The sequence below is a fragment of the Peromyscus californicus genome, unplaced genomic scaffold, assembly GCF_007827085.1.
Source record: "Peromyscus californicus insignis strain IS unplaced genomic scaffold, ASM782708v3 Scaffold_3__1_contigs__length_106647218, whole genome shotgun sequence".
NCBI classification, from domain to species: Eukaryota; Metazoa; Chordata; class Mammalia; order Rodentia; family Cricetidae; genus Peromyscus; species Peromyscus californicus.
The window spans coordinates 95,139,395-95,166,388 of record NW_026294551.1 but is presented as its reverse complement, the minus strand read 5'-3'; the positions used below and the strand labels follow the sequence as shown (position 1 = coordinate 95,166,388).

The following is a 26,994-nucleotide window of genomic DNA, read 5'->3' as shown; positions in this document are numbered from 1 at the left end:
ATGTTGGTATCCAGGGGCCACACTGTCACTGGGGCTCTGCCCATCTGGGTGGCCTTTGCTGTCACCTGGGACCATGGTAACATCCAGACCCAGGTTGCTACCAAGGACCATGTCTGGGTCAATGGTCGTACTCCAGCTAGGGTCTGTGTAGAAAACCCATGGCCCATGTTGCTACCAAAGGCCACATGGAAACCCAGGGTCTGGGCCACGCTTCTGCCACAGCCATCCTTATCTGAATGGCTGGTGCTTCCACCTGGAGCCAGGATGCTGACTAGGCTGAGCTGCTGCCTAGGGCTATGTGTGGGTCTGTAGTTCAGCCTCAACTACCGTTTGTGTTGAAGTCTGTGGCCAGGAGCCCACTAGAGCCTACACAGAGGCCCGGGGTCTGGGCTGCAACCTGTGGCCTTGTTGGAGTCTGGGAGCCAGGCTGTAGCTGCTGCCATACAGATCTGTGTGGCCTGGGCTGGACCAGCAGTCAGGGTCTGGGTGGACATATGTGGCTCTATTGCCACCAAGGGCCATGTGATTTCCCAGGGTCAGGTCAACCACCTGAGTCTATGTTGGTGTCCAAGGGCCATGATACAGTCAGGGCTATGCAGATCTGAGTGGTCTGTACTGCTACCAAATGCCATGGTGATGTTTGGGCCAGAACTACAGCAGAGGGCCAGGTCTGGGTCAGTGGCCCTACTGCAACCAGGGTCTGTATTGACATCCGAGGTTCCTGTTACCATTGAAGGCCATGCAGACACCCAAGGTCTGGAGCCATGTTGGTGGCTAAGGGCCACATGGCTGCTGGGGCCATGCTGATCTGAGTGACATACACTGCCACCTGGGGCAATGGTGACATCCAGACCTGACTGCTGCCAAGGACCATGTCTGGGTCCATGGTCCTACCTCGGTTGGTGTCTGTGCCAAAGTCTAAGTCCTGTATTGCCACCAAAGGTCACACAGAAGCCCGGGGTTGGGGCCACAGCCTGAGGCCTTGGTGGTGTCTGGGGTCCATGCTGCCACCAGAGTCATCCTGAGTGGCCAGGGCTTCTACCAATGCCAGGATGGTGTTCGGGCCCAAGCTGCTGCCAAGGGTAATGTCTGGGTCCATGGTCTAGCTTCAGCTGTGGTCTGTGTTAATGTCAGTGGCCTGTGTCACCTCAGGGGGGCATAGGAACCATGTGTGATGAAATTAGAGGTCTATCCTGAGCCAGCCCTGTCCTTCCCTGGCTCAGGGAAAGCTGGTACTGCCTCTCACTGGACACTGCACCAAGAGAGCTGGCCTCACCCCTCATCACAGGCAAGGGAGAACTGACCCTGATGGCATGGCATAGGGGAGCTGGCTCTGTCCCCTCGCTTGAAGTGGGTGGCCCCAGTGGCTTGGAATGACCAGCTCAGCTACTACTCAGGCCTACAGCTGGGCCTTGGGTTGGCCTACCCTAACATCTACCTCACCTAGGACCTGCTGGAGCTCACGAAGGGATGGGTCCTGTGGAGCAATACCTGCAGGATCTCCATGACTGGGGGGGGGGTGGGGTGGCCATGGGATGTCCCAGAGGATGGCAGTGAGGGCCCAGTTATAATGGTGTACCAGATGAGACCTTGAACCAGACCAGTGACTCACTGCAACGAACATTTTGCTCATAAAGCTGATTAGACAAAAGGATATACTGAGTGATACACCTCTCCCAATGCCACCAGGACCAATGAAGAGGCAGGAAAGACGGAGAAATGAAGAGGTTTGTTTGGTTGGTTGGTTGGTTCTTGTTTTTGTTTGTGTTTGGTTGCTTTGTTTTGTCTTGTTTTTTTTTTTTTAATTTAAAAAAATTTTCTTTTGGGAGCATGCTGCAGAGGTGAGGGGGGGATATGGGGGGGACCAGGAGGGTGAGTAGAATTAGGGGGGGTGCACAATGTGAAATTCCCAAAGAATCAATAAAGAAACTATCTTATGTAATTAAAAAAAGGGGGGGAAAGTCAATATATTAAATAAAAAAAGCAAAGGAACATATGGAGAAATTACATGGACTGGTTGTTCTATTTCGATGTTACCTTTCTTGAGTGTAAAAGTTGAGTTGCAGTTATTTAAAATAGCACCTTATTGGTTGGGGGGCTGGCTCAGTGGGTTTGATGCTCACCATACAACCATAAGGACCTGAGTTCGGATCTTCAGCACCCATGTAAAAAGTCAGGCATGGTACATGTGTATAATCCCAGTACCAGAGGGGTGGGGAATCCTGAGGGCTCTCAGACCACTCCATCTAGTTGAATTGGTAAGCTCCAGGTTCAGGTGAGAAACCATGTCTCAAATAAATAAATAAAATAAATAAATAAATAAATAAATAAATAAATAAATAGGATGGAAATCAATAAAGAAAGACACCCAATGTCAATCTCTGGCCTCTATAAATGCACACATTTGCACACATGCCCCTGAACACATGTGCACACACAAACATACACACACCACAAACACATCCACAATAAAGTATTATATTATTATGTTGCTTGGATCCTAACGGCTCCCTCGGGGGAGGGGAGGGGGTGAGAAGGCATGGCATCAATGGCACAGGCACTGGGAGTCCATTGAAAGCAAATAACAAACTCATTTATTCACTAACAGGGAAGGCCTTATGTACCCTCCTCCCAGTGCCCAGTCTGTGTAGTTGTCCTTAATGGCTGGGCATGATCAGGAACTCTGATAGCGATTGTTGCTAGGTCCTCAGGCAGACTCAGCACCATCAGGAACTCTGACATCGACTAGGAACTCTGACAGCTCCTGTTGCTAGGCCCTCAGGCAGACTCCAGGTTGGCTCTTAAGGAGTATGTTATGTGTATGCCTTGGCTACTGGTCTGAGCCTATTTCCTTGACCCTATGGGCCTGTTCCTACTACATTACTAGAAGTATTTAGGGTATTGTCCTAGTTTGGTTTCTGTTGTTGGGATAAACGTCATGACCAATAGGCAATTGGAGAAGGAAAGGGTTTATTTCATCTTCCAGGTTACAGTCCATGGCCAAAGGAAGCCAAGGCGGGAAATAAAGGCAAGGGTCTTGAAGCAGAAGTGGTGGAGAGACACTGCTTACTCGCTTGCTCCTAGGCTCACATTCAGCTACATTTCTTGTACATGCCAAACCCACCTGCCTAGGAATGGTGCCACACACGATGGGTTGGGCATCCCTACAGCAGCCAGCAGTCGAGACAATGCCCCACAGACATGCCTACAGGCCGATCTCATGGAGGCAGTTTTTCAATTGAGGTTACCTTTCCCAAGCATGTCAGTTTGACAACCAAGACCAGCCATCACAGATATCTAGGATGTTTAGGATGATACATAATAATACCTTTCATTTATTATCAAATGGGAAAGAAAACAGTGAAGAATGGAGCAGAAAATATAAAACAGAAGCAGTTAGTGGGCCTATGTAAAGGATATGAAGTGTGCCTTGTACTCTCTCTCCACTTTTCTGTAGGTTGAAAATTTTCAAAATAGAAGATTGAGGATAAAAACCAAGAAGTTCATAAAGGCCGAAACAGGAAAGTGAAGTAGAGATCAGTTTCCCCCGCCCCCCGCCCCACGCGTCCTCTATTGGCTTTGGAGCCACTTTGAGAGGCTCACCCTGGCTCAACTGCAAGGCCAAAGGATGCCTGCATCTCTCCAACCTTGCACCTCAAGCATCCTGGCAAGTGCCTAGAAAATATATTTCAGAGGGTACAAAGAAAAACATCCTGATGCCCAGGAGCAAGGGTCAAGTCAGCTGTGGGGACAGAAGCATGAGAATGGTGGCCCTCAGTGCCACCATGAGGACTTTGTGATGCTGGACAGACAGACCTGGAACTGCATCCCACTGTCCTTCTGGCTTCTTCTGCTTTTTTGAGCAGGCCCAGGCAAAGTCTATCGGGATTTATTGCTGTCTGTTCCTTCACCTGTTGCTGGCTTTAAGGTCTATAAACTAAACCCCAAGAGTCCAAAGAGAGCAGTTGGCCAGAGGGGCCAACTCTGAGCAAGGCCACCTCTCTCCTTCTCTTCCATCAGCCTGGGGTCCTGAGAGCAAGAAAGAGCAAGAGAGCAGTTGGAAGGTCTGGATCCCAATCCCAAAATCCCCCCTTACAGTTTAGCCTGCCTTTTGTTCAACCAGGGCATAGGCTGGCCAAGCAGACCCCTCCCCACTGGAAATCCTATGAAACTTCAAAGAAAAGATGTGGCAGGCTGGATCCTGGACACGCCCTCATCGTCAGTCTCAGTTCCCACCAAAGCCTGTGGTGTTTCCTGTGCCTTGTCCGTTATTTCACAAGCTATTTCTTGCTTGTTCTGAACTTCCAGGAGACAGGTCTTTATCTTCTGCCAGAAGCCACGCAGCTGACTGCAATCCCTCCTGGCCAGCACCATGGCCCAATAACCCTTGGTGACCATCTGCTAAACACTCTGGAGGAGCTGCTGCCCTATGACTTCGAGAAGTTCAAGTTCAAGCTGCAGAACACCAGCCCTGGAGAAGGGCCACTCCCGGATCCCCCGGGGGTCATCTGCAGATGGCCAGGCCAGTTTAAGCTGGCCAGCCTGCTGCTCGCCTACTATGGGGAGAAGTACGCTGTAAGACTGACCATGCAGATCCTGAGGGCCACCAACCAGCGTCTACTAGCAGAGGAGCTTCGTAAGGCCACAGGGCCAGGTAAGTGGCCAAGCCCCTTCCTAGCCACGATGACTGCTGGCTACTGGTATGGAGAAGGGAAGCAATGCTCACACCCAAGCTCTCTAGCTTAATGGCTGGGAAGCTCTGTCCACTGCAGTGTCAACCCAGCACATCTTGTCCCTCTCTGGCCTTGGTAGCCTGCTTACTGAAGCTCCCTCGGCACCTAAAGGTTTTAAAAATAAAAACTGATATTCTGACTGTGGGGTCAGAATCAGGACAGGCAGAGCTGGAACACCTGTTCCTACAGAATTCTTTACTCCATTTTTTCAATTAATACACATGCCCAGACAAACATCAAGTTGACAGAAAGGCCTGGAAATCCAATCATACTAACATGGCTGAAAAATCACATTAACCCACCTAATTTCAGTTTAGAATTCTTCTTTAGCATACTTTACAAGCATATTTAAACAGTTTTTATTTTTATTTATTTATTTATTTATTTTTTATTTATTTTTTTTTTTTTTGGTTTTTCGAGACAGGGTTTCTCTGTGTAGCTTTGCGCCTCTCCTGGAAACTCACTTGGTAGCCCAGGCTGGCCTCGAACTCACAGAGATCCGCCTGGCTCTGCCTCCCGAGTGCTGGGATTAAAGGCGTGCGCCACCACCGTCCGGCAGTTTTTATTTTTAATGAAAAGTTTCTTCAAATTAAAACATAGGTTGCTAATTAGAGATTATCTTCATTATGTACACTTTGGAATTAAGCCTTTTAAACAGCAATATCCTGAAATTTCAGGCAAGGTTGCTTGCTATTTTTGTTCTTCTTTTGGTTTTGGTTTTTAGATAGGGCCTCACTATGAAGACCAGGCTGGCCTCAAACTCATAGAGATCCCCCTACCTCTTGTGTTCACAGTGCTGAAATTAGAAGATGTGCACCACCACACGCATTCAAAAATTGTTTTCAAGTGCCTTCTGTACTTAACTTTGTGACCTGGAATTTCCTTCAGCTTGTGTAATGAATGAAAAAGATTCATTTATAAGTCCCTATTAATTAATTAATTTTATGTGTATGGATGTTTTGTCTGCAGGTGTGTGTGTGTGCACCACTTGCATGCCTGGTTCCACAAAGACCAGAAGAGGGCGCCCTATTCCTTAGAACTGGAATGACTGGCGGTTTGTGAGCCACCGTGTGGACACTGGGAACTGAGTCTGGGGCTCTAGAGGAGTCCCCACTGCTCTTAACTGCTGAGCCATCTCTCTCTCTCTCCAGCCTCCTTTATTAATCTTTATTTTAATTATATTTTATATATGTACTTGTGTCTGTCTGCATATATACAAGTGAGTGTTAGCATGCCATGTTGCACATATAGAGGTCAGAGGACAACTTGAAGGAATTGCGTCTCTCCTTTCCCCTTGTGGGTTCTGGAGGTCAAATTCAGTCATCAAGCTGAATATATATATGTATGTATGTATTGTATTTAGCTCTACCACTGAGCTAAATCCCCAATCACCTTTTTTTTTTTTCTTTTGGTTTTTTCGCCTGGCTCTGCCTCCCAAGTGCTGGGATTAAAAGCGGTGCGCCACCACCCGCCTGCCTATATTTTATGATTATGTGTAATTGAGCTGCTGTTGTCTAGAATGTTCTGTGCTTTTCCTTTTAGTAACTTCTGAGGAGATCCTTTCTTCCTTCCTCCAGCCTCAGCCTTGAAGGTAGGACAGCTTCATGCCTCTATCTGATTGTCTTTCTAGAACATTTAACTGAAGAAAATAGAATTGGTGGTCCTGTCCAGTCTTCTGGAGAGGAATAAGCCCAAGAGTGTGAAAGTACCAGAGGTCCTGGAAGGTGACGGGACAAGGCAGAGTGGTGATGGATCAGATGGCCTGCCACCCAGCCAGTCTGAAGTGGAGAAGGGGTCCCAGAAGAAGTCTCTGGTCAAAAGGAGGGATCCAAGGGGCCCTGAGAGCCTGGGACTCACAGACCAAGCCATGGGCCAGGGGCACAGCACCACCCTACAGAAGAAGCCTGGTCACCACCCAGTCCCCAGGGGGACAAGGGAGAGCAGGGCAAATGCCCAGCTCCGCAGGAATGCCAGCTCTGCGGGAAGGCTGCAGGGACTCTGCAACAATGTCCCGGGGTAAGAGAGATTGCAAGAAAGCTGAAGCATATCTGCCCTCAGGAAAGCAGCGACCCAAAAGTCTTGAAATTACCACGTATTCAAGCCAAGGAGAGCCCCCAAATTCAGAAGCTCTTCTGACTCCCGAGGAAACAATGAATGGGAAGCCACACTTGGCCCCTACTTCCATGAGAATAGCTGTCCTGAATGAAGGGCCTACTGGGGCTCTAGAAAAGGGTTCAGGGAATCCAGAACTTTCCATGGTCCCCAGTGAAGAAACATTCAGGAACACGCCTTCCAAAACATCGTCGATTGGTGAGGAGAAAAGCACTACATCCTGGGAGGAAAATGAAACTGGGAGTCCAGAGGCCCCTGCGAGCTTGGGGAAGATGGCGGTCAGCACGTGCTGTGAGCCCTGCGATCCAGAAGAGCCTTTGCCACTATGTGAAAAACCAGCCCAAACCCCAGAAGACCCAGCATCCTTAGTATCGACAGCTTGTAAAGGTATCCTCCCCAGCTCTCGGGAATTTCCTTTTATTCTTATCACATTTATGTTGCTGGGATACCTGGCTGCCTCCGGGGGTCCCTTTGCAAAGGGGACGCAGGCCCAGGAGGATGCACATTTACACTTCTTGCGCAAAGGGTTGCATCCAATCTCAGTTGGTGCCTGAGCTCTCAGAAGTCCCCGGATAGAGCCACAGGCTAGGTTAAGAATCTAAAGAGTGGATTAAAACCTTCTTCTCCCACTGTGACTCCACAGTGTAAGTCTTGGGGCAGAGATTCTGCTAACCACCTTTCTCTGAACAGGGGGAAAGATGTTGACCCCAAACCCTCTTACTGGGAAATTAGTCATAGGATTATGTTGTCTGTGAGAAATAGAAACCACCAGCTCAGATGGATAACACAGAAGCTTGTTCCTCTTTCATACCAATGTGAGTCATTTGTGTGACCACAACTAAACTTCTGCTGAGCTGTTTTTCTGCTTCAAGTTTTTTTCCCTGAAATTCATAGCCTCAGAGGTTATGAGCCCCCGGCTCCACTCAAGAGTTTGGAGGGACAGAGGGGAGGGACATCATGATGTAGAGAAAGTTTTTAAAGGTTTCTACAAGTCATTTGTTCTCACTCACTTCCCTTTGACTAGCATTCGATCAAATGGCTTCTGCTAACTGCACAGGAGGCTGAGAATCTGTTTGGAGTGAGGTGGAGGAGCAGCTATATAGGGCAAACAGTTTATTCTGTCACGAGAAAGGGTCCTTATGGAACACTATGAAGTTTGATTGTGAGGCAAATTCCTGGGGCTGGGAGGGAGGAGGAAGGAAGAGCTAATGGATTGTGTGGGTGTTTCTGTTTCTACTTGTGTCTTCTGTTGTTTCTGATGTAGAGAAGCATTGCCTACAGCCTTGGAGCAGAACTTTCATAACTGTTGTCTTCACTGTGAGAAACACCTGTTAGCTTTATAAGGTTCCTTTCTTTGCTTTTATTTCTTGAATGGGAGCAGAGGATTCACCCAACACACACATTTCAAATGCTTGCCATACTCTCTGGCCAGATTTTCTGCTGGGAGTGAAGACCTGTCCATGAATGAGGCACACAGTGACCATCCCCAAGAGCTCTTGCTTCAGTTGTGGGCAATCTGTGGTGGTTTGAAATACAAAAGCAAATGCCATTAGCATGGTTTGCTTTCTTTTAAATGAGCCACTAGATCTGCGTCTACGAAAGGGGGAAAGCATAGGATTTATAGCAAAGGGCCACAGGTGTCTCACAGAATCAATGCCTGAGAATGCGAGAGCCCAGAAAAACTTCGCCCTCCGCTCTCAGCCTCAGTGGCCTGTTTATAGCTTCATTTGAATGGAAGTCAGAGAAGAGCATGCTGGGAAGTGGCTAGCTCTAACTGAGAATGTGTGCGTCCTATGAACAACTGCTCTCTTGTAACTATCTTGGGTTTTTCACTGAGGAGATTTTTTTTCCACTGCTGTGTCTCCAGGAAGGTCACAGGACAAGGCTGCGTGTCCTCTTTGCCACACCCAGGAAGGAGACCTGCATGGTGGTACCTGTGTGCAAAGTTCCTGCAGCTGCTCTATTGCTCCCGGGGATCCCAAGGCCCCAGGCAGATGCTCACCCATATGCTCCCAGTGCCAAGGTTCACTTGCAGGAAAGAGCTGTGGAGACCAGAGCCCCCAGCCCCTACCACAGTGCCCACGTCACATGAAGCAGGTGCAGCTGCTCTTCTGTGAGGACCACAAGGAGCCCATATGCCTCATCTGCAGGCTGAGTCAGGAGCATCAAGGTCATCGAGTGCGTCCCATAGAGGAGGCTGCACTGGAGTATAAAGTAGGTGTTCACTCCCACATAGACGTCTCTGCTTGTGTTCCTCATCCAGCCCTCTGGGATGTGGGGGCGTCAGTCAGGATTCCTGGGCTCTAAACGGTCGAAACGCAAGACAAACTAGGAGAGCGAAGAAGGAACTGATAATCCACATTTCTCAGAAGCCCAAGGTTACTGGTTTTGAGAATGGATCCCGGGTCCCCCTGTGGGGACCCCTTGGCGATGGATTCACACCATTTCTTTCCTAGAACCCTCCTCTTGCTCCCAATTGCAGTGCCCCAGCTCTGCTTCCAGGAGAGGATTCTTCCCTCTAGAACTGGTATGAGCTAAAAAAATGGCAGGAGTCAAATGTAAGCGTCTACCTGCATATTCTTCTCCAGGAGCAAATCCAGGAGCAGCTGGAGCGTCTGAGGGAGCTGAGGGGATGTGTGGAGAGATACAGACTACAGAGAGATAAGAAGACAGAGAACTTCCTGGTGCGTACCCACGGCCAGTCCTTGCCCCTTTATACCTGCAGAGAGGAGGAAGCATGTGCAATGGTTCCTGAGGCTCTGCTCTGACTCACAGGGCAGCAGGGATGATCTCAGTGGTGACGGTAGGGAGGTCTAAGGTGAGCTCATTCATCCTTGCAGCTCCCTGTCAGGGGAGAGAGCCACCTCCAAGGGCTGCTCATTCTCTCCTTCTCACAACTAAACAGTTTAGAGAAACTAGAGCTGTCACTTCAAAAACTCTCTGTATTGTTTATAGAATTATTGTTGGAGCTGAAGATGTAGCTCAGCCGGGAGAGTGGAAACACACAACCAATGAAGCCCCAAGTCCCATCCCCAGTGTGGTAAAAACTAGATGTGGGGGCACACGGATGACCTCAGCATTTGGAGGGTAGAGGCCGGAGGATCAGTTCAAGTTCATCATTAACACAGCAAGTCCAAAACCAACCTGGGCTACATTAGACTCCCACACATAGCAAAAAATCTGGTAATGTTGACACACACTTGTAATCCTAGCACTCAGGAGGAAAAGGTAGGAAAACTGCCACAAGTTTGAGGCCAGCCTGATCTACATAACAAGTTCCAGGCTAGCCAGGGCTACATAGTGAGATCCCATCTTAGAATGACAGTAATAATAATAACAACAATTTTTTATTTATAAATTTTATAAAAACTATATTGACTTTTGGGTTTTTTCTCCCAGTTCTAGGGACAGGACCTAGGACTTTGTATTTTCTAGGAAGGAGTTTTATCCTTGAGATAAATCCCCCAGTCCCCATTTTTTGGCTTTTTGAGACTAGATCTCACTATATACTCCTAGATGGCCTGGATGTCAACCTACTATAATGACCTCTGGTTTTTTTGTTTGTTTGTTTGCTTTTTTGTTTTTTTAGACAGAGACAGGGTTCCTCTGTGTAGCCCTGGCTGTCCTGGAACTCGCTCTATAGACCAGGCTGGCCTCAAACTCAGATATCTGCCTGCCTCTGCCTCCCAAGTACTGGGATTAAAGATGTGCACCCCACAGCCCCGAAGAATGACCTCACCTTAACTAAATAAATCCACAAGTGTCCTACCTCTAGATAAAATCATATTCTGAGGTACTTGGACTTTAACATGGAAATTTTGGAGGGGAAATCACTGAAGCTAGCACCATATTCAGCACATTTTCCCAAGAGCTAGCCCCTTTTATGCTCAGTCTGTTCTGGAAAGTTCCATATAGACTGCTCCCCATTCTGGAGCCCAGGTCTCTAAGAGGCTGAGAATCTTGGTTACATTTAAATTGCTGTGAAGATGGGGGCTGGAGAGATGGCTCAGCAGTTAGGAGCACTTGTTGCTCTTGCAGAGGACCCAAGTTCAAGTCACAGCACTTAAATGGTGGCTTACAGCCACCCCTAATTTCAGTTCCAGGGGATCTGAAGCCCTCTTTTGACTTCTGAGGGCACCAGGCACACATATGGTACACATGCATGCATTCAGGCAAAACATTTGTTCACATAAAAATAAAAATAATTGCTATGAAGAGACACTGTGACCAAGGCAACTTATCAAAGAAAGCATTTAATTGGGGGCTCACAGTTCTAGAGGGTTAGAGTCCATGACCATCATGGCTGAGAGCATGGCAGCAGGCAGGCGGGCATGTTGCTGAAGCAGTATCTGAGAACTTACATCTTTGTCACAAGCATTAGGCCAAGAAAGAGCAAGAACTAATTGGGAACGGTGTAAGCTTTTGAAACCTCAAAGCTCAATTTCAGTGACACACCTCCTCCCAAGACCACACCTCCTAATCCTTCCCAAACAGGTCCACCAACTGTGGACCAAACATTCAAATATATGAGCCTATGGGGGCCATTCTCATTCAGACTTCACACTGAGGAAGCCTGCCTCTCATCCATCTCTGTGTGGTGGGCTTTGAGGGTATCCCTAGATATATACTTCCAGCCCACAGCACACACTCATACATCTCCTGATTCTATGTTCCCCAGAAACAAACAGAAACCCAGCAGCAGAATATTTCATGTCAGTTTGAGAAGCTGTACCAATTCCTGGAGCAGCAAGAGCAGCTCTTTGTGACCTGGCTACAGGAGCTAGGCCAGACCATTGGCAAGCTCCGAGAGACATATGACACCCAAATTTCCCGAGACATTGCCCTCCTGGATGAACTTATTGGAGAACTAGAGGCCAAGCAAGACCAGCCAGAGTGGAAGCTCATGCAGGTGAGTGTGAGTGTGCTTGGCCTTTCCCTATCTGCTGTGCCCAGTGGGAAATTCAGACTCTTGTCACTGCCCAAGGCAGGAAGCAAGGCCGTTGAGGCCTGGCACGGGACTTGGTCTTCATTGACCCATGCCTCTTGGGTTCACATCTCTTTGATAAGGTCTCTTGGGAGTCCAGAACATCTCAGCATCTGGGATGCCCCTGGCATCACCCAGAAAAGATAAACAAACTGCAATGCAGTTGAAAAGTGGGTTCTGGCAGGGTTTCTACCCTTGTGATTAGAATTACAATAAAGGAGGAAAGTTCCTATTTGTTGGTACCCTACAACTGGGAGTCCTTGAAAGACCAGAGAGCAGCTTGCAGCCTGGGAATCACAGACTCTTGGAGACTGGTAACAGAGAGCTTCTCTCTTTTCTCTCCTAGGACATTGGAGTCATGTTGCACAGGTACACATTGCAGATGTCCCATGATGTCCCCTTGGGTGTCTTGCAGGAAGTATTTGGATGGGACAGTCCTAGGAAAGACCTGGGTCTGTAATTGAGGACTCCTGTTTCCTTAAGCTTCCTGAGATCGTCCTTCCTGGATTTGTGTGGGAGCTTGGCCAGGTGGGAGTGTGCAGGGCATGAACGGAATACTGAGAAGGGATTTATTCCAGTCCTGCTGGACACAGATGCTTCTTTGCATCCTCTTGAATGGATTGCATCCCATGCCACTTGTTTTATGACAGTGGCCCCTGAAGAACTGCCTCTGGCCTCAAGCACTTTTGGGGAGTCCTTGGGGATCAGTTTGGAGGTGAGCTAAGCCCAGCAGGCAAGGGGAAGAGAGAGTTGAGATAGAAAAGGCTACATCTCATCATTACTTGTGAGCTTTACAAAATGCTGGTGTCTAAGCCACAGCCACACCAATTAAGTCTCAATCTTGGGGTTGGGACTTGGACATTAGTGGTTTTTTTTTTTTAAATTATTTTTCCAGTAAAATATGCATAACATAAAATTTCAGCTATTTTATGTCTGCAGTGCACTGATATTCATACATTCATATTAGTGTGAACATACTACCACTGTCCACCTCCAGAACCTTTTCATCTTCCCACATAGGAACTCTGTACCATTAAACACTCATTCCTCATCCTCCGTCCCTTGTTGCCTGGCAACCACCATTCTGCTTTTCTGGTTTCTTAGTCTGGCTGTTCGAAATACTGCACATTAGCAGAATCATAAAAAGTTTGTCTTTTAGTCTTCGGCTTACTTTCATTCAGTATAATGTTTTCACAGTTCATGGTGTAACATGTATCAGAATTCCACTCCTTTTAATTGCCAAGTGACACTCCTTTGTGCGCAGACATCACAGCTTCCTTATCTAGTTGTTTACTGATGGACATTTGGACTGTTTCCACCTTTGGGCTATTGGGAACGGTGCTGTTGTGAACAGGGATATACAAGTGCTACTTGAGACCCTGCTTTCAATTTCTCGGACTTTACACTTACAAGTAGAATCACTGTATGTCCATCTATTTAAAACTTTTAAGGAATCTGCGTACTATTTCCCACAGTAGAAGCACTATTTTGCATTCCCACTCACAGTGCTAATTTCTCCACATCCTCATCATCAACTTGTAATTTCCTGTTGTCATTTTACTGCTGTCACAATGGCCATTCTAATAGGTGTGAAGTGGCACTCCCTTTTCCCCTTTTTTCTTTCAATAGAAATAGTAGAGAAGTATAATTAATTTGACATAGAGAATTCTGATAGCGAGAGTAACTCAATTTGAAGGCTGTTATTTAAACTCATTGTGATTTTTATAACAGTGGCCCAGAAATGCTGATCTGCAGCTGAAGTTGAGGACCAGTGTCAGAACTTTGAGTCTAGGGAAGATTTCTTTGTGTCACCCAAACTGGGATGGGTGTGTTTAGTGGGGATGGTCTTACTGTCACCTCATAGGGACTCAGGCTACATCTTGTTCTTATCTTCTCTGGCCAACAATCTCTTGTCTTTAGGGCCAAGATGGTGACTGTCTCTGAGCCACTGGTCACTCTTCCAGATGTCAGAGAAAAGATCCACCTGCTCTACCAGAAATCAAAGTTTGTGGAAAAGAGTATGCAGTACTTCTCAGGTGAGTGAGCTTGGAGGGAGATGAGAAGCACTTGCTCACTTCCTCCCTGGAATCCACGCAGCCCAGAGCCTGTCCATTCATTTCCCCATCTACCAAAGCCTTTATAACCCTGCCTAGCTTCTTCCTGACCTAACTCATTCCACTAGCTCAGTTTCTCTCTGTTCCCTTTCCTCCATTTTAGAAACACTGCGCTCTGAAATGGAAACATTCAGTGCTGTGGATGAGGCAAAATGGGGAGAGCGTTGGCCTAGCACACCACAGGCCCAGGGTTTGATTCCCAACACTTACCTAAAATGGGATGGTGGAAACACACAGGACCATGATATAGCACTTTATCCAGAAGTAGAAGCTGGAGGATCAGAACCTCAGGATTACCTTCAGCCTCAACAAGCTCAAGGCACGCCTGAGCTACATGAGACCCTTTCTCAGAACAACAAACGAAAACTTAGATCTTTCCTGAAATGGAAGCCTTCATTTGTAAGTATGGTGGTGGAAATATAAGCTAACCAAGAGTTTTTGTAATTGTTCTTTATCTGTTGCTTTGGGGGAACTGTTCAGAAGAGGGGGAAACACCTAGAACAGAGGCACCAGACAGGTCATAAAAGGCCCCCACAGCTCTGTTTGGTCCCTGTGTATGCCTTGTTTATTGAAGTAACCTCTTCAGTCTCTAGGGTTCCTGGGAGGCCATGGGTTATAACTAACCTAGGATGCAGAGCCCTAAGCAGGAGAATCCTGTCTTTCCTTGTGGGGATAGAATAATTCAGACTCCTTTGATAGATATGCTTAGAACTTTCTTTATTCCATCTTTCCCCCTCTGTAGTTCCAGAACTGACTGGTGCTCAGGAACATGCTGGTAAGTGCCTAGATCAAGGCAAGTAGTAGCCTTGGTATATTGGGTCCCTGTATGTCTCTGTCCCCTACCACAATCTCAGTGAAATCCCTCTGCCTTCGATGGGAAGAACCTTGAGAGAAGCCTACAGATCCCCTCCCCCAGCCAGGTGTTCTTATTCTTCCTGCAGTTTCCGGAATTCTGATCCAGCAACTGCTCACCCCAACCTCAACTTCTCTGACATGAAGAGTGTGAGATTTGGAAACAAAACATACCTACTGCCTGACAGTCCCCGAAGATTCTAAAGTTACATCATCACCCTTGATACTCCTAGCCTTGACTCCAGCTGCCATCACTGGGAGGTGGAATTTGGGAGTGTGCAAAGTACTGGCAAGCAGAAAGCGAAATATAACTCTATGGACCAGGCTGGTCTCAAACTCACAGAGATCCACCTGCCTCTGCCTCCCAAGAGCTGGGATTAAAAGGTGTGCGCCACCAGTGAACAGCTTGGTTCTCACTTTTACCTCTCTGGGTTTTGAAGGCAGCACATTTAGCTCTCCCCATTGCGTGTATTGTATCTCCAACACGCTTCCTCCACCTTGAGGCCCAGTCAGGGACCAGACACCCTATATTCTAATAAATCTCATACCTGAAGGGAATTATGAATCAGCTTCCTTTTAGGCAGACTGCTGCTATTCTTATCATTACAAAATACTGTTTTGTAACTTGCCTTTTTATTTATTCTATTTATTGGTTGTATTGCATTGTACTACATTAACATATAATGATTTAACCATAGCTTTGACGGTAGGCTGTACATATTTTACTGGGTAACAATATTAATTGTGTGTGTGTGCATGAATGCATATGGTGTGTGCCTGTCTGCACGATGGTGTACATGTGTGTGTAAATGTGCATGTATATGGCATATGGAGAGCAGAGATCAACCTCAGATCATTCCTCAGATGCAATCCTTTTTTTGATTTTCTGCACAGGATCTCTCACTAGCCTGAAACTGGCTAAGCAGAATAGTATAGCTGGCTTGCAAGCCCCAGGGAATCCCCTGTGTCTGTCTCCCCAGCATTGGGATTATGTCTGGCTTTTTTTTTTTAAAAAAAAAAACAACAACAACACACACATACATGTTTTCTACTGTTTACTCATTCTGTCGCCAGTTTTCATACTCTATATTTTAAGCCATGGTTGAGTGAGTTGGCTATTAGTGTTGGCACATTTAAAAAGAAAAAGTTCGACATCCTGCTGGAGGCTGTCCTTTTATTCCTGGAGGTGTGGGGCTGTGACAGTCAGTCCAAACCTGATGGCACTGTGTTTTTGCTTAACCAGAAATGAACTGCTCTGTCCTGGTCATTGGAGAGCTCTGATCTGAGCAATAATTTACACAGGTCCCCTGTGATGACTAACGAAACTTAATACGGAGCCGGGCATCCCTTATGGGCCCTTGACCTTTTGCTCTGGAATGCCTGGGAGATCCTAGTGGTTTTCAGATGAGATAATAGGATAATAGGCCAGGCGGTGGTGGCTCACACCTTTAATCCCAGCACTCAGGAGGCAGAAAAAGGCGGTCTCTGAGTTCGAGGCCAGCCCGGACTACAAAGTGAGTTCCAGGACAGCCAGGGCTACACAGAGAAACCCAGGTCTTGAAAAAACAAAAACAAACAAAAAAAAAAGAATAATGGGCTGTGGGCTGGAGAGATGGCTCAGCCGTTAAAGGCTAGGCTCACAACCAAAAATGATAATGGGCTGTGAGGTATTAACAGCTGCTATTGCTTCTGTAAACCCTGCTTATCGCTATGGGAAAGAGGCGGAATGGTCTCTTTATTACTATATAGTATTTTCCTGCCCAGCTGTGGATTCCATGGATATTTGTAATGCATACCTTTCTGATGCCTGCCTTAAAAACCCCACCCTAATCCCTCTTCCGCATGTTACACTCTAAGTTGGCAGTCCTTCTGCTAGCAGTAAGAATAAATTCATTTCATTTAAATTTGAGTTGAGTCTAAGTCTTTGGTTTCTCCCAGTGGATTCGAACGCCACAACAGAGGGAAGCAACCAGTGCCCATAGATGGTCCTAAACTTCGTCAGTACTTCACCGGGAACAAACTGAGTATGAAAAGAGTGAAGAAAGAGCAGAGTTGGTGGGTCGCACTTGTTTTTCCTTGCACTCAGGAGGCTGAGGCAGGAGACCGCCATGAGTTCCAGGTCAGAAAGTCTGTGAGAGGCCCAAAATGAGTAGGGAAATGGAAACTCTCTTTTAAAAATACAATGACAATGTAGAGGTTAGTAAACTGGAACCTAAGCACAGCCCAGCACGCAGGTTCCGCTGAGAGTGTCAAGGAGGGGCGAACACCAGCACCGGACACACCCAGGGCGCATGCCAGGAGGTCCTGAACCCTCGGGAATGCTGCAAAGGAAACCGAGGCCCACGTGGTGTGGCCAGCTTCCCGTAGCGTCTCCGTTTGTCCCCCGGCCACCAGGTGGTTTCCGGGTAACAGTTTGGAGGGAACTACATTTCCCAGCGAGCACTGGACACTAGATTGGCCACTCATGGCGACATGCGCGCCCGCCAGGGAGGACCAGAGGTAGCTTCCTGCTTCTTGACTCCGAAGTGGGCCACAGAGACTAGTTCCCGCCTGCCCGGCTTCCCTTGGGCCCTAAGAGCGCCATCAGCCAGTCTTCAACACCAGACTTCCACACCGGAAGTGCCTCACCGAAAGTGGTCCCACAGAAGCGGAAACATCCGGCCTCCCAGAAGGAACTAGTTTTCAATGTCCTCTCAGCGGAAGGCGGCAAGTTCCAAAAGGTTGCTGACAGTCTTTGAGGATAGTCAGAAGGACGAGGCGAGAGATCGGCCTCAGCGCCTGGCTTTCTGGGTCATTTCCAGAACCCAGGTCTTATCGCCGGGAACTGAGAGTGCCGAAGGCAGAGGGCGGTTTGGACAAACAGCCAGGTTGGGGCGGCTGATGGGTGAGCATCATCCCTTACTGAGATGCTAGAGCAACTAGGGTACCACGTGCGCCCCCAAAGAGGGCCACGGTTGACTCTCGGCTGAACCTGGACCGAGTGTCCTGTAGAGTCACAGAGTTTTCACTAACCACAGCTTTCTCGTTCTCCAGTGCAAACTTGTCCTTTGGTAAAGCTTCTTTCCAGAGGAGTCCAGCAGAAACGGGAGACAGTGTTTCTGTGTTTTAAAGCTGACTCGAAGGTGGATTTTGTTTTTCACGCACTGTTTGACTGCATTGCCTTATGCTCTCACAGCCTTCCCTTTCAGCCAAACTGCATATAGTACATTTTTTTTTTGAAGTAAGCTTCCGTGGGTATTTCTCTTCTGTTTTTTTCTGGCTCCTCAGCCTAGCTGTCCTGTCCGTGCTGCTTCTGTATGGGGTTTCTAGGTCCCTTCACCATTCTTTCCCTTAACTGGGTCTAAGTCTTTCTTAAGCAACAGAGCTGCCAAGGAATCTCAGTTATTAAACAGAAAGGGGCCTCTTGTTCTTTCAGGCACGGATGGTCTTTGAGGATTTGAATGTATATCACTACCAAGAAGACTGTGTGAGCACAGATCGTGCTCAGCAACCCAGCTCAGAGAAGGAAAACAGTAGTCATGTTGGGGAGATGATGTCACTGGGTAAGAAATGCTTTGTGTTCAGAGTGTGTGCTCTAGCGAGAGCTGGGTCTCATTTTGTAGCCCTGGCTTGTTTGGAATTCACTAGATAGAACAGACTGATAGAAAACTTGGAACAATTTTCCTATCTCTATTTCCAAGTACTAACATTATAGGTGCATGTCACCATGCTCAGCCTGCAAGTCTGTTTTTCGTCTTTGGAGTGGTTAAGGCAGTACTCGCACCTAAGAAAGTACAAGTACACAGTCTTGTTTTTCTTCCGTCTCATTTAATAGAGTTTCACCACAGACTTGCAGCTACGGGTGACTATCTTCCCTATACTTGGAGGCACTAATGGAACAGAGGACTTTTATGAGACTTAATAATTGATTTTTAATTTGGTATAATTCCTTTGATGATAGCAGTAAGATTTTTTTTTTTAAATGGAGTTTGACAATCTGACCTGAAATGTTATGGGGGGGGGGGGGGGCGGATTGTTCTGTTAACCAGGGAATTAGAAAGAAGGAAGAACAGAGCAGGAGAGGTCCCAGCCCTGTGTGATAGTGACAGTCAGTGTTGTGTCACTTTAACAAAATGACAGAGAAAAGGAGGTTTTTTTTCCCTGAGATGGGATCTCTGTAGCCCAGGCAGGCCTCAAGCTCACTGTGTTGGCAAGGATGAGCCTGAGCTCCTCATCCCCCTGCCTCTCACCTGAGTACTGAGAGAACAAGGAAGTGTTAGCATGCTTGCTTTATGTGGTGCTAGAAATTGAACTGAACTACATCCCCAGCCCCTGAAAAAATTTTAGACCAAAAGAGGAAAAACAAATACAAATTGAATAACTTTTTTAGAGAACACTATAAGAACCTCATGTGCATTTATGATGAGGGCTAGGTGTGTTGCCTGTAATCACAGCACTCAGGAGGCAGAGGCGGGCAGATCTCTGTGAATTGGAGGCTAGCCTAATCTACATAGCAAGTTTCAGGCCAGCCATGGTTACGTAGTGAGACCCTGTCAAACAGAATAAAACAAAAATTATTCTCAGAAGAAAATGCATAACTGTTCATTTTATTTAATATATAATTCATATGTATCAATTTATTTTATTTTTTTTTTTTTTTGGTTTTTCGAGACAGGGTTTCTCTGTGTAGCTTTGCGCCTTTTCCTGGAACTCACTTGGTAGCCCAGGCTGGCCTCGAACTCACAGAGATCCGCCTGGCTCTGCCTCCCGAGTGCTGGGATTAAAGGCGTGCGCCACCACCGCCCGGCGTATTAATTTTTTTAAATGATGGTAATTAAACTTCTGATTGAAATGTAAGAAAGCAGGATAAATTAAAATAACAGACAATATAAAACTAGAAATTCATGTGTTAGTTTTAGAAAAAAGAAATTATTAAGTCAAAATTTAAAACCATGTAACACAACGTCCATAAAGGGGATTTAAATTCCTGCAAGATTTGCTTCTACCTGTGGGGCAAATATTTTTAGTCTCAAACTGTTTCACAGAAAATTCTTTGAAATCATTAAATTTTAGATAATTCAAATCAAAGAATACACACACTCACACACACACCAGAATATAGAAAAAAAGAAGGAAACTTTAGAAATTGCTTTTTACAAAGTGAGTGTAATTAAACACTGAAAACTGGCTGGGTGATGGTGTCACACACCTTTAGTCCCAGCACTCAGGAGTCAGAGGCAGGCAAATTTTAAGAGTTTGAGGCCAGCCTGGTCTACAGAGTGAGTTCTAGGACAGCCAGGGCTACACAGAGAAACCCTGTCTCCAAAACCCAACAAAAAACACTGAAATCTGAAAAATTATTATTTTTTTCAATGGTACCATTTTTCTACCATGTGCGAATCAAAGATTTATCTCCAGAATGCAAAAAAAATTAATAGTCTCATTTACTGTTTACTAATTACTAAAAAGTCTACTAATAGAATCAAAATAAAAGAAACTCTTTCATTGAATTCATTTATTTATTTGTTTTTTTGTATTTTTCTGTTTTTTCAAGATAGGGTTTCTCTGTGTGTGTAGCTCTGGCTGTCCTAGATCTCGCTACGTAGACCAGGCTGGCCTTAAAATCACAGAGATCCACCTGCCTCTGCCTCCCAAGTGCTGGGATTAAAGGCGTGTGCCACCATCGCCTGTCTCATTGAATTTTTTTAAAGTCTAGTAAGGGAGCTAGAGAAGTGACTTAGCAGGTGAGAACACTTGTTCTTGCAGAGGACCCAGGTTTGATTCCTAGCACTCACATGGTGGCTCACAACCATCCATAACTAAAGTCCTAAGGGATCAGATTCCCTCTTCTGACTTCCATGGGCACCAGGCATGCACATGGCGCACACACAAACATACATGTAAGCAAAATACCCATGCACATTGTCTTAGTCACTGTTCCATTGCTGTGAAGAGACACCATGACCAAAGCAACTCTTATAAAAGAAAGCATTTAATTGGGCGCTTGCTTACAGTTTCAGAGGGTGAGTCCATTTTCATCATGGTGGAGAGTATGGTGCCATCCAGGCAGGCACCGGAGCAGTAGCTAAGAGTTACATCCTCATCTAGCAGAGACAAAGAGTCTGGGCCTGGTGTAGACTTTTGAAATCAAAGCCCACCCCCAGTGACACACTGGCCATAACTCCTAATCCTCATAATCCTTTCAAATAGTGTCACTCTCTGGTGACTAAGCATTCAAATATATGAGCCTAAAACCACCACACACATAAAATAAAATAAAAATATATATTTTTTAAAACAGAATTTTACTAACATCTTACAATAAATATTATGGTCATTTTCATAGTTACTGAAATGATCAGATTTAACTCCTTTCTTCATAAGAAGGGCCAGTGAGTTAGTAATAAGTTTTTAATCCCTTCAGCCAGTGTTAACGTGCGGTTTTTTTCTGTGTTGGGGATCAAACCCAGTGCATAGTCAACAAGCATTCTATCACTGAGCTACAGTTCCTGATTATTTTTTATATAATTTATTTTTATTTACTGTTCATTGGTGTTTTGTCTGCATGTATGTCTGTGTGGGGTGTTGAGTACCCTGGAACTGGAGTTACAGACAGGTGTGAGCTGCCATGTGGGTGCTGGGCATTGAACCAGTGTCCTCTAGAAGAGCAGCCAGTGCTCTTAACTGCTGAGCCATCTCTCCAGCTCCCAGTTCCTGATTTTAAAATGCTTTTTTTTTCTCCTTAAAGAAAAAAATCTCGTGTATCCCAGGCTGGCCTAGAACTTCTGATTCTCCTTCCTCTATCTCCTAAGTGCTGGGATTATAGGCATGTGCCCCCACACCCTGTTTATGTGTGCTAGAGGTTAAACCCAGATGGACTTTGTTCACACTAGGCAGGCATCCTACCAGCTGACCTTTAGCATCAGCCCTTAAAATGCCTCTTTAATGGAAGACATCCCATTAAGACCGAGACCACAGTGAACAATCCCACTAGCGCTTCTCCTACTTAGCATCTTCTCTTAGATTCTAGCTACTGAGGGCACATGAGTAAGAAATGAGATACATTAGGATTTGAGAGAAAACTCTGTTGATGTATGATAGACTGTAGCTGGAAAGCCGTACAGCATGTCTGAACAGAGCATTCACTAAGGTAATGGCTGTCAAGTTGACAAACAGTAGCTTTCATCTATGCAGGCAGACAGTGGAAACCTCACTAAAACAGTGACATGAAAGATTAAATGTCTAGGAATAAACTTCTGGTATGTGGAAAGGATAAAGTAGTTGATTTGAATGAATAGAAAGAAACTTTTTTTTTTAAACTATGAAGACTCAACGTCATCAAAAGGCGTTTCTCCTGGAACAGGCTGATTTCCTATATCTCCTATGTGCTGGATTATAGGCATGCCCCACCATGCCAGGTTGAGAGAGCTGGGGCAGCGAACCCAGGACATTGTGAATGCCAACTCTAGCAACAGAGCTATAACCTCAATCCCTTAACTTAAACTTACTCAGGAATTGATGGAAAAAAACAAAAAATGATGGTAATTTCTTAAAATTGAAAACAAAATAGAAATCTGACATTTATTAAACCTATTAAATACATTTTATACAGCAGTAAGATAAGAAAATGGAATTAAGAGGAATAGATATTAGAAAAGGGGGGAAACAAAGTATGATTTATGCTTTAAAAACCTAAACAGATTCACTAGATACATTTTTTGGGTTTTTTTTTTTTTTCAGGGAGGGAGGGGATGGTTTTGTGTTTGTTTTAGAAACAGACTCTTACTGTGTAGCCCTGGTTAACCAGGTAATTTATAGACCACAAATTTGAAGATCCATTTGCCTTTGCCTTCAGGTGCTGGGATTAAAATGTGAACCACTGTGCCCAGCTCCACCTTATTTTTTGAGGCAGAGTCTCTCCTTAAACCTGCTGCTTACTGTTCATGCTTGACTGGCTGGCCAGTGAGCATCATGTCTGCCTCTCAGCTCTGTGGTTGCAGGTGCCCACACCATTCTTGGCTTCACTTAGGTGCTGACATTTAAGTTCAGGTCCTCATGCTTACCTGCCAAACCCTGTACCCACTGAGCCATCTCCCTAGGCAAGACTTTATTGTGAAGTGTAAGCTAAATACAGAACAGCCTATATATTAAAAAAGCTAGTTTTCAGGCCGGGCGGTGGTGGCGCACACCTTTAATCCTAGCACTTGGGAGGCAGAGACAGGTGGATCTCTGTGAGTTCAAGGTCAGCCTGGTCTACAGAGCAAGTTCCAGGAAAGCCACCAAAACTACACAGAGAAACCCTGTCTCAAAAAAACCAAAACAAACAAACAAACAAATAAATAAATAAAAGCTAAAGTTTTCACAAAATGTATTTATTTAATTAATTATTATTCAAAATTTCTGTACTGAGCACCTCTGGGATTATCTAACATCCCAATCTGGTCATTACTCTTGTTGAGAAAACACACTGTTGACTATTAATGCAATAATTTTATTGTATCTATGATAGAAATCTCTCTTTTTTTTTTTTTTTTTTTTTTGGTTTTTCGAGACAGGGTTTCTCTGTGTAGCTTTGTGCCTTTCCTGGGACTCACTTGGTAGCCCAGGCTGGCCTCGAACTCACAGAGATCCGCCTGGCTCTGCCTCCCGAGTGCTGGGATTAAAGGCGTGCGCCACCACCGCCCGGCAGAAATCTCTTTAGTTGGCCAAATACATATGTGAATGTGCTGTGCCCATTTGAATTGTTTCTAGGTTTGCCTCAACTAGAATACTGTAGTGTTGCCCAGTGCTGTACCCTTGCAGTACATAGTGCAGGTCTGGAAGCAGTTTGTCTTACGATTACCTCATTACTGGACTCCTGGTGATTATGAGTGGTGTCCTTCAGCTCCTGGTACTTAGGTAGTTCTCTACAGAGAAAGTCCACAAGAGCTTATTTGTAAGCTGTTCCTGTTGCAGAACAACAGGAAATCTTTCAGTGCAATCCCACTCATTTTTTTTTAGAAGTAAAGAGGCTTGTGTTCTTGTCCTGTGGGGGTACGAAGATTTATTACTCATTATCCCATGCTCAGTAAGAACTGAAAAAGAGTGATTATCTGCTAGTCCTCACTCAGATTTCTGACTTTAAGAATGTGTTTATTTTATTTTATTGCTTTGGTTTTTTTAAATTTATTTGCAGACTCTCATAATTATGTAGCCCTGGCTGGCCTGGAACTTGCTATATATAGCAGACTGGCCTCAAATTAATAGATCTCCTTGCCTCTCTGTTGCAAGTGCTGGGATTAAAGGCTAGTGTCTCCATATCCAGCCACTTTTATTGTTTGTTGTTTTTTTCAAGACAAAGTCTTACTGTCTGACCCTGACTGGGTGGGCCTCATTATGTATACCAGGCTGGACTTGAACTTAACAGCATTCCTCTTGCCTATGTGGGATGACAGGCATCCATCATTATGGCTCATCAAGCTAGTTGTTTCATAAGAAACCTGGCTTTTCCTGGCCAGTGTTGTCACGACACAACAGTGTAACGTTTTCCATTTCAGCAGGCAGTGAGAGTGATCTCAGGGATGAAGATCTTCAGAACCAAGATTGTAAAGAGAAAGCTTCAAATATTGATGCAATGGGTTATTCCTGGGTTTCTGAGCGACCTCCAGCTTGCCAAGAAGAAAGAATAAACATTCTCATTCCACATCAGAAGAAATTTAGAAGCCTTCTAGTTACAATTGAAAATAATGTTCTCCTGGAAGATCTCTTGAAATCTGTGGACATTAATATTACTGCACTTTCTCAAGATGAGAAAACAAAGACATTGTCCACATGTCCTGTGTGGGAAGCAGTTTCATGAAAGGTCTTACCTTATTTCCCACCAGAGGATTCACACTGGTGAGAAGCTCTGACTGTAGCCACTGTGGGAAAGGATTCAATCATAAAACAAACGTTAATAAGCACAAGTGAATCCATACAGGGCAGAAACCCTGTTCCTGTTCTCAGTGTGGGAAAAACTTTCAGCAGAGTTGCCATGAAGGAATTCATGTAAGGGAGATAATATTTAAGTGTCTAGAATGTGGGAAAACCTTCTACAAAATGAAGAATTCATGCTTCATCTGCAGAGTCATGAGGCTGAGAACCATACAGTTGTTTAAAAAAAAAAAAAAAAGTGGAAGATTGGGCTGGTGTCAGCCCATAAGTGGCACAAGAGAACTCACTTGGCCTCTAAAACCTAGGAGCAGAAATGAGGTTAGGAAAGGTCCTGCCTCTGTCAGAAAAGTTTCACAAAGAATTATGAATCCCAAATACTTTGAGATTAAAGGACACTTCTAAATAAATGGGTCAAGGGGAAAAAATGTCATGTAAAACATGGCAAAGATGCAAATAAAATTTAGTGTTCTAATGTGGGCAAGATGAAGAGAGGGGCAGCAGGGACGGCTCTGCCCTCTCATGCACATCTGAGCAGGATCTGAGGAATGGCTTTTAGCTTTCCATTTCGGTAACGAGGCCTGAGAAAACTAAAAGGGAAGGTTTATTTTGACTCCATCTCTGAGCTCTCCATCCATACTTGTTGACCTCTTGTTTTGGATCTGTGGAAGCTCCCTATATCAAGAAGGGAGTGTGGGCTCAAGGGGGTCTATTTACCTCATGGGGTCCTGCCAGCAAAGGCAGACACAGGAGATGTTAGAAGTACTAATAGAACCGGGCGGTGACAGCGCAGGCCTTTAATTCCCGCACTTGGGAGGCAGAGGCAGGCAGTTCTCAGTGAGTTTGAGGCTAGCCTGGTCTACGGATCGAGTCCTAGGACAGGCTGCAAAGATACACAGAGAAACTCTGTCTTGTAAAAAGAAAACAAAAAGTCCTATGTCCCCTTAAGTATCTGTTTATGACCTGGCTTCTTTGCACTAAGCCTTACCCCCAAAAGTCCCATCACTTCCCAAGAGCAACCACACTTGTAGCACATAAACCTGAAACACAGGTATCAGAAATCACTGAGGAAGCATTACTAGCCCTCTCTACATTAAGAGAATGATAAAAGGGAGCTGGGGAGATGGCTCTGTGGTTAAAAGAATGGCTGGTATTTCAGAGGACCAAGTTTGGTTCCCAGTCCCCACATATCAGCTAACCCCTGTAACTCCAGTTCCAGAGGACCCAGTGCCCTCGTCTGGTCTCCTCAGGAACTGCACACACAAAATACACAGACCTACATACAGGCCAAACACCATATACTTAAATATAAATCTCAAATTTTAAAAGAGTGATAAAGGAGTTCTATGAACATACCTGCTCACAAACTGTAAAACATAGGTGAAACAGATGAGTTCTTTTAAAGACAGTTACATGTCAATCCTTACCCAGGAAGAAATAGTATGAATAGCTGTAATCACCTTGCTGGGTCGGGTCTTCCTGTCAGTTGTGCTCACATCAAAGACTGTTGAGAGAAAGAAAGCTTAGTGCGGTCACCCAGGAGCTGGGTGGGCACAGTTTGGAGTTTTGCCAATGAAAGTAATGAATTTCATAGGACAGCTGTAGCAAGTAAGGTCTCTATGATTGTAACATCACAAGAGGTTATTCTGGAAGAACCACTGAGAACATAAAGAATATTGTCCTGTGCCAGATGTGGTTTTGCATGTCTTTAATCCCAGCACTCAGAAGGCAGAAGCAGGTGGATCTATGTGAGTTCAAGGCCAGCCTGGTCTACAAAGTAAGTTCAAGGAAAGGCGCAAAGCTACACAGAGAAACCCTGTCTCAAAAACAAAACAAAACAAAACAAAACAAAACAAAAACAAAACCAAAAACAACAGTGTATATAGTCCTAACCACAAAATGACCATACCCAGTGCTCCAAGATGATTGAAATGAATGTCCAGTGCTTCTTGGCCAGAGCTCAAGCTTTATCTATTCCTTTCTTCTAGATGAAATACACTAAGAGAGCCACTCACAAGCATCCTGAATAACAGCATCCCATCTGAAGCCACAGTCAGTCCCCAATTCTTTTCCAACATCACCCAAAGCAAACTCAGCTTATCATAATTTCTTTTTAGCAGCTTCCAACTGAGACACTTCACTGTTCCCCAAGTGTGTGCACTCTCTCCTCTTTTAATCAAGAATAAAGTGTAAGCATGTTTGTGGTGCCCTTTGTCAGGAGGGCACTCATGACTGGAATGAAGTGATTTGAGTGGAGCATTTTTATTGGGCAAGAGACATAGCTCAGCTGTCACTTGCTGCTCTTCTAGAG

General features: G+C 45.4%; 2 protein-coding genes across 2 annotated transcripts; both read left to right on the top strand.

Moving 5' to 3' along the window:
• Mefv (MEFV innate immunity regulator, pyrin) lies at positions 1-17,533 on the top strand. Its single transcript, XM_052758269.1, is given in 19 exon segments — positions 1-141; positions 4,369-4,470; positions 4,472-4,501; positions 4,503-4,529; positions 4,531-4,654; positions 6,364-6,416; positions 6,418-6,582; positions 6,584-6,658; positions 6,661-6,747; positions 6,749-7,232; positions 8,713-9,059; positions 9,434-9,529; positions 11,524-11,754; positions 12,176-12,198; positions 13,750-13,865; positions 14,047-14,341; positions 14,686-14,718; positions 14,885-15,078; positions 17,400-17,533. Coding segments are annotated over 19 exon segments (2,757 nt in total).
• Znf200 (zinc finger protein 200) lies at positions 17,220-26,374 on the top strand. Its single transcript, XM_052759228.1, is given in 6 exon segments — positions 17,220-17,679; positions 18,211-18,337; positions 24,311-24,590; positions 24,592-24,657; positions 24,659-24,843; positions 24,846-26,374. Coding segments are annotated over 5 exon segments (717 nt in total). The 5' UTR covers positions 17,220-17,679; positions 18,211-18,216; the 3' UTR covers positions 24,911-26,374.
• The last annotated feature ends 620 nt before the right edge of the window (positions 26,375-26,994 follow it).